Genomic DNA, 7,460 nt, shown 5'->3' with positions numbered 1-7,460 from the left:
CTGCTTGGAATATGTGATGTTAAATTGAGCTCTTGACATGTGCCCTGGATTTTTTTAGATGAACAGGGAGGTTCCCCCTCCCCGGTTCCATTACTCAGCATGAAACCAAAAACGTGATCTCCAGTTATACAGCAGCTCACTTAGAGGAGCAGTTCAGCCTAAAACGGCACTACGAGTGAAAAGGGAACCGGGAATACAGATTGTGCCCTGGATTTCATACATCCATGGCACCAATGCACATTTTAGGTTCAATATTATACCCACTTCTGTAGCTTGACACTTCTGTAACTTATGTAGTTTCACTTAGAATTATAAATTATGTATACTTAAGCTCAGATGTAAAATCCAGCATTATATGTCATTTCTGTACGCGATGCCACAACTCATTATTTTCACTCAGCTTCAATCTTTTAAACGTTTCCTTCTCTGTCTTCTATCTTAGGGGTCTGTAGAAGATTTGTAAAATCTCATGCGGATTAACTTGTTCAATAATATTTGATGATTATTTGAACTGGCCCTTCAGTAGGGGTATTCAAAATAATTTTTTACCTTGCTATTAAAAATATATTGTTGTCCATGCTAAAAATTGAGGCATTCAATTCATATCTTGATTGACAATTATACTTTCCTTTCTCTCATAAGTAGTTATATTGCCATTAATATGGGAGGGCGCAGCAACGCGCGCCTTGATGTTCTAGTTTCCAATAAAGAAGTGCCACCAAATTGCATTCCGTTGAATCCGTAAGAGCAGGTCCGCACTGGCGGAGCTAGGCAACTTCTTTTGGGGGGACCAAACATAAATGTGGACGTTTGGGAGGGCAAAAAAACTCTACTTTTCCTCATCTTTCTCTCCAAAAAAAAATTCCTTCCCCCGCATCGTCTACCTTCCGCGTTCGGATCGAGCAACGGCAAGCGCCACGGGCCACCCCACACCCAGCCACGGGCATCTACCTCGTCGTCATCCCCGTCGCCGCTCGCCCTCGCCGTCGCCGTCACCGCTCGCCGTCGCCGCTCGCCGTCGCCGCTCGCCAGTTGGAGCACAGGTGCCCCATGGCCCCCGCCCCTCTGATGCAGCAAAAAAATGGACCCCAGCAAACAAAAATCGACCCCTGCCGGTGCCTGGAGTTCGTCGCCGTTGCAGCTCCGCCGGGAAGCCACCGTAGTAGTCAGTTGCATCAATAGTGAGTTGCTGATTCAAGCTTTTTGTCGCGGTCTTTGGTTGAAGCTTTTCAGAAATACGGTTGAAGCTTTTCAGAATTATGGTTGAAGCTTTTCAGAAATACGGTTGAATCTTTTTGTCGCGGTCTCTGGTAGAAGCTTTTCAGAAATACGGTTGAAGCTTTTCAGAATTACGGTTGAAGCTTTTCAGAAATACGGTTGAAGCTTTTTGTCGCGGTCTCTGGTAGAAGCTTTTCAGAAATACGGTTGAAGCTTTTCAGAATTACGGTTGAAGCTTTTCAGAAATGCGGTTGAAGCTTTTTGTCGCGGTCTCTGGTAGAAGCTTTTCAGAAATACGGTTGAAGCTTTTCAGAATTACGGTTGAAGCTTTTCAGAAATGCGGTTGAAGCTTTTCATGTCGACAATTGCATCTTTTTTCGTTGTGTACTCCTGGGGGTGAAGCTTTCTATACAGTTGGTTGAAGCCTTGTATAAAGCGGGTTGAAGCTTTTCAATTCACAGTTGAAGCTTTCCAAGCCGATGTTTGTAGCTTTTTTTCTTTCGTAGTGTTCGCATGAAACTTATCTATTTCGTCGGTTGAAGCTTTTTCAAATACAGTTTGAAGCTTTCGCATGAACGGTTGTAGCTTTTTCAGTTGCATGGCGGCTTCTAGCTCAGGCTCGCCGGTGCGGGGGGAACTTGTATAGGGGGGGAGGGGGGGCGAGGGGACCTGCACGGGATTGGGCTGGCCGGTGGCGGGATCCGAGGAAGGAAGAAGAGGGCCAGCAGCGCGCTAGGCTGAGAGAGAAAAGAGGGGATCGGGAGCAGATCTGGTGGCGCGGATCCGAGCAGATCTGGCCGAGGGCAGCCGGATCCGCTGATTCCCATGGCGGCGGCGCCCTGGGAGGTCTCCGGCCGGCGAAGCTTGGCCATGGCAGCGGAGAGAGAGAGAGACAAGCGACGGGAAGAAGAGAAACAGGAGGGAGAAGACGCACGTGGGCGGGCCCTCCATCCTACGTGTCGCTAGGTGAGTCGCTCGATACGTTCACGGGTGGGGGGGCATGGCCCCTGTAGCTTACAACATAGCTCCGCCACTGCAGGTCCGTGCGTGTAGCATTACTCAGTTTCAAGTGAAGGCCCATTATGTTTCCGATGAACTCCGGTCCTCCGCAATCCGCATTGCGTCACACACAATGACACAGGGCAACACTATACTTACTCATTAGCATGTAGCTGCCCATGGACTTTGTTGAAGAAATGATTTACTTAATACCATTCACAATAAATCACACTAGACTGGATAATACGTACTCCGGTGAGTATCAGATGCATGCACCATGCAGTTACAACAAGGCTAATAATCAACAAACGCTAATTAATTGAGGGCGTGGCATTTCTTCCTGATCTCTCCCTCGGCCCCGGTGAGCACGCCGACGTCGCCCATCTTGGCCATGGACGCGCTGAAGTCCCCGAAGAACTCGCCGTCGAACTTTCCGGTGGCGATGCGCCGGACGTAGTCCCTGGTGCCGGCGTCGAAGAGGAGCGCGGCGTCGGAGCGGAAGAGGCCCCTCCGCTTGGCGACGTGGCGGTAGTAGCTGGTGTCGAAGGTCCTGAAGCTGCCGGGGTCCATCTCCGACAGCATGGCGCGGTCGTCCACGCTCCTGCACCTGAGCCTCAGCTTGTCGGCGTACTCGCTGTCCAGGGACGGGTCGACGAGGCCGTCGGTGGTGTTGTAGAGCCGGTCCGCGAAAGATGGGCAGTGTGCCGTGCCGAGCGTGTGGGCGCCGGAGAGCACGACGAGGTCCTTGAGGCCGAGCCCCTTGGAGGCGAAGATCTTGGCGAGCAGAGGGACGTCGCCGGAGGCCGGGGGCAGCTGGGTGCTCGCCTCCGCGGTGCTGGACACCCTGCCGTCTCTCCTTCCCAGCGCCACCGGCCAGGAGGGGCCCTTGGCCAGCACGACGGCGTCGCGGGACATGAGGGTGAGCACGTCGGCGCAGGAGACGATGCCAGGGCACGCGGCCTCGAGCTTGGCCTTCACCCGCTCCACGGAGCCGAACCCTCGCAGGCTCTTGTTCGGTTTGGCGTCCTTCTCCGCCACATTGCCCTCCGTGGATTCCAGGAGGACGGAGGCATCACAACCCTGCAATGAATTCATTTGCACGCACGGCACGATCATTGTAAGTACACATGTCATGACATTATCGATGGCAGCACAAAGAATTACGGCAACAGGCTAGGCAAGTTAGTACGTACTCTGACGAAGCAGTCGTGGAAATGGAGCCGGAGGAGCGGGCCGGCGAGGCTGGGCGCGGCGGCGATGATCTTGGCCATCTCCTCGCGGACGATCTTCTCGGCGTCCGGGCATGTCTTGCTGTAGAAGCCGATCTCAAGATTAGCCACCGCTGCCGAGCTAGCTGCGAGGGCCAGCAGGGCCAGAGGGAGCAGCAAAGACCTGATCGCCATGACCTCAGCCAATTACACGATCGAATTAAGCTCCAATTTTTTGGCTACCGAGAAGAATGTCTTGGTACTGGTGGTATTTACGTCGATGGTGGTGTGTATATGCCTCGCAACTCCCTGTATTTATACATATGCCGGCCGGCCGGCCGGTTACGTAGTGCATGCATGTCAACGTACGTGTTACAAGTTACAACCTGTTTTCTATGTACACAGGCATGTGCTAACTACCATCTCAATACAACCGCCTCAGTTATCAACTGATCGAAGCAAACCGCGGCTGAACGAACAAGTCAATGCGGAAAAAATGGGAAGAAAATAGATGTCGCCGAGGCCGTTCAATCATCTAAGATTGCCGTCCATGGTCCACCGTAACATGCCATGAATCTATCATCTGTCTCTGAACTGGTTTCAGCGGATTGGAGGGCAATTATCCGATAATTGCATCAAGAATTCAAGATATAATATGCACCAAGGGAATAATAACCTTCTGTGGCGCCATGTGCTTGATCGATGCATGATTTGGGCAGGCTGTATATATCTAATACTATCGCTGCAGAATTTCCACGGGTGACTTGTTGCTTCAAGTCGAAAGCTCCTAATTTGTACGCTATGGCGCGCCAATTACAATTATTGGGTTCTCTCTTAGTGTGTCATTGCAAGGAACACAATTTTTTCGCGAGCAATGCTGTTCATACGAAGGGATTTTACGGAACTTTTACGTACTAGTGCAGTATCATAACGGTTGGCTAAAATGATGGGGTAGTTATGATCCTAAATGAACTAGTGCGCAGATTTTTTGTAAAACATTTACATAGGACCAATTTGTTCGTAACAAAAATTGGATGGTCATAGCGATGACTTACAATAAAGGCGTGAGAACACTAGTGCAAAATTGAGTAATGCCATCAACTGCACTGGACCCAGCCGATTTTATCCCATTTCCAAGCAAGTCGGGTCAATGATAGGTGGCCCCTCTTTTGTTCGGCCCCACATGCCTTTCACTTCCCCTTCTTCTCTAAATCTGCTTCTTCTCCCCTGCATAATTCCCCTCCTTTTCTAAGTCCCTAACCCTAAATTCCAATGGTTGGCACACATCTACCACCGCCTTCATCGTTCGGCTGCATCCACACTAGCACACATCTTCGTCTGCATTTAACACAAACAATTTCTCCACTCTAATACACCCAACTTCTCCACTTTGACCGACACCAAAATTATGGATATGCAATTTTGGCGCATGCGGGGAGAAGGATTTATGGCTGTACCACCAGGGCACGCGTAGAGAAGGAAGCCAAGGAGAGGTCATGTCCTCCTCAATCTCCACCAACGGCATCTATAAAATAGGTAATTCATTGCTCTGCACTTCTACACTACCATCACTTCGGCTTGAATGCCAACAACTACCACCCTCTACCTTACCCTGCTATTTAACCAACCATCAAAAGCTACTAGCATCCCCAAGCAAGTCCTTCATCCATTCTTTACCTTCCCTAACATTAGACTGAGCTCTGAAATGGTGTCCTTTGTCCACCCAAGCACAATCGAAGAACAACTTTACCTCCTCCCAGCTTGTCCATCGAGAATGAGCTCCGTGTGTGCGCTATCTTCTATAGGAGGGGCTCGTGGGACAGGACGAGCGTGTTCCTCCGAGCCAGGTTTGGCTGGCACCACATGCCAAACCGGTAGATGTACATGATGAGGAATACCATTTATGGTCCATCATCATGGATTTCTGTAACCGTCGGGACGCTGAGCTCCTCCTCGGTCATGCCTACTTCTCTGTCGTCTAGCACATCGTATTCACCCGCTACAACATCTACACGAATTATCAACCAATGTTCCCTAACGTGACCCACATCCATCTCTCGCGGTTTGAGTGGTAGGGAGGCAAAAATAGTCCTTTTCTTTTGTTTAAGTTTTCAACGATAGTTTGTGTTCTAAGGCCCAGTTCTTTTGACAGCTTATGGCATAAGCCACCCCCTCCCCAGCTTACTCCTAGGGTTTCTAGATTAAGCTGGGGAGAGGGCACCTTATTTTAGCAGCCAAGATGCATGATTTTGTAGTGTGCAATTACTTCTTTTGGATAGTCATGGTCATTTCTCTAGAGTAAATGGACATTAGAATTGTTCAACAGTTGCATGTATATTACTTAATATATATGAAATTCTTTCAAAACGTATCAACAAACTTCAATAGCATATGGAACTATTTTTTTCTTGAGTTAAGATTTTTATAGCTATATTTAGCAATATAGAAACACATTCACACACGAACAATTGGCTAGAGAGGCTCATTTTTATTTAAAAAGCGTGGCTCCTTTGGCTTGTTCTTAAGTTTTTTTTTGAGGCAAGGCTTGTTCTTAAGTGAGGTCGGTTTCCCCGGCCCTCTCGCTTAGGAAAGAAAATGATGTTTTGCGCAACTGACATCTGAAGGGCCCAAGTGAACCACCCGACAACAGAAGGCTCCTAGGCCGTGAGAGTTATGTGGCGCTTAAACTGATTCCTATTAAGAATTGCCTACATCGCGACGACTGCTAGGCCGGCCCAACATTGTATCTGAACATGAGTCGGTTTTCGGGTGGTTTTTGTGTTGGTTTTTCCACTATTGCAGCATCCCTTTTCCTTGGTTTTCTTCAGTTTTTTTTACTGGTTTTCCTCATTTTGTTTTTTCATAAATATAACTACTTTTCATACACATTGTACATTTTGTCTATACACTTGAAATTATTTTATACATGTTTAATATTTTTCAATACATGATTAACATTTTTCAATATATGTTTTGATATCTATTTTTTTCATACACACTGTATTTGTTTATATATCTAAAACATTGTCTTATATGTGTTTAACATTTTTAAATACATTATTTTTCAAATACTTTTTTTCAAATACACGTTGAAACATATTTTTCTATGATACAAAACATTACTTTCAAACTTTGTGAACATTTTGATACATTGGATATTTTTTTCAGTGTCACAAACATTTTGTTTAAAAGCCGTGAACATTTTTATAAAATGTAACGTACATATTTTGAAAGGTATTAACCATTTATACATTTTAAATAAATGTCATGTACATTTTTTTGCGTGAACATTTTTGTGATGTCATGTACACTTTGAATGGTACAAACTGTTTTTATAAGTAGTGCAACATTTTTATGTACTGCATTTATATTTTCTACTAAATGCGCGATGAACACTGTTAAAAAATTAGCTAATTTATTTTTTCATAATATATGTATTTAGTATCATTTTCAAAATAAAATACAAGTATATAAAAACATGCGCAACATCAGCATGACGACGCCATGTGGGTCTTGGGCCGGCCACGTAAGAATCGCTTCAAGCCATACGATACGCCCTCCTGGGCTGCCTTGGACGGGTGACCACCCACTGACATGTCTCTTGGGCTCGTCGATAGTGGTCACTTTTCATTGATCGGCCGACGCCTGTCATTGGACACTATCTCCCCATTTATTTTCTGACAATTATTAAAACCTCATTTATTCAGAAATTCATAATAGAGCTCGGGCTCCATGGAGCGCGATATTTGAAAAATTCATAAATCAACCTTTTGTGCTAAAAAAATTACACATGTACATAGGGATTTATACTACATGTCCGTAAAATTTCATGATGTAATACGTTCTTATGTGAGCTACACAAAAAAATCTAATGACTTTGAAAGACCTGTACCATTCATTGTAAAAGTACATGGTTTTGTGTGTGTGTGTGAAAGACCACATTAAAATGTATTTCATCATGAAAATTTACAAAGATGAAGTATACACCACTAGATACATGCGTGTTTACAATTTTTTGAAACTTTTAAATTTTTT

At 46.0% G+C, this 7,460-nt stretch overlaps 1 protein-coding gene across 1 annotated transcript; it reads right to left on the bottom strand.

Moving 5' to 3' along the window:
• Positions 1-2,439: 2,439 nt before the first annotated feature.
• On the bottom strand, positions 2,440-3,694 carry LOC119288377 (peroxidase 1-like). Its single transcript, XM_037568013.1, has 2 exons — positions 3,411-3,694; positions 2,440-3,297 (listed from the first exon to the last, which is right to left on the bottom strand). Exons 1-2 carry the CDS (start codon positions 3,618-3,620, stop codon positions 2,533-2,535), a joined length of 975 nt encoding a protein of 324 aa, XP_037423910.1. The 5' UTR covers positions 3,621-3,694; the 3' UTR covers positions 2,440-2,532.
• Positions 3,695-7,460: the final 3,766 nt, after the last annotated feature.

The sequence above is a fragment of the Triticum dicoccoides genome, chromosome 1A (assembly GCF_002162155.2).
Source record: "Triticum dicoccoides isolate Atlit2015 ecotype Zavitan chromosome 1A, WEW_v2.0, whole genome shotgun sequence".
NCBI classification, from domain to species: domain Eukaryota; kingdom Viridiplantae; phylum Streptophyta; class Magnoliopsida; order Poales; family Poaceae; genus Triticum; species Triticum dicoccoides.
This window is presented reverse-complemented; position numbering and strand designations above follow the sequence as displayed.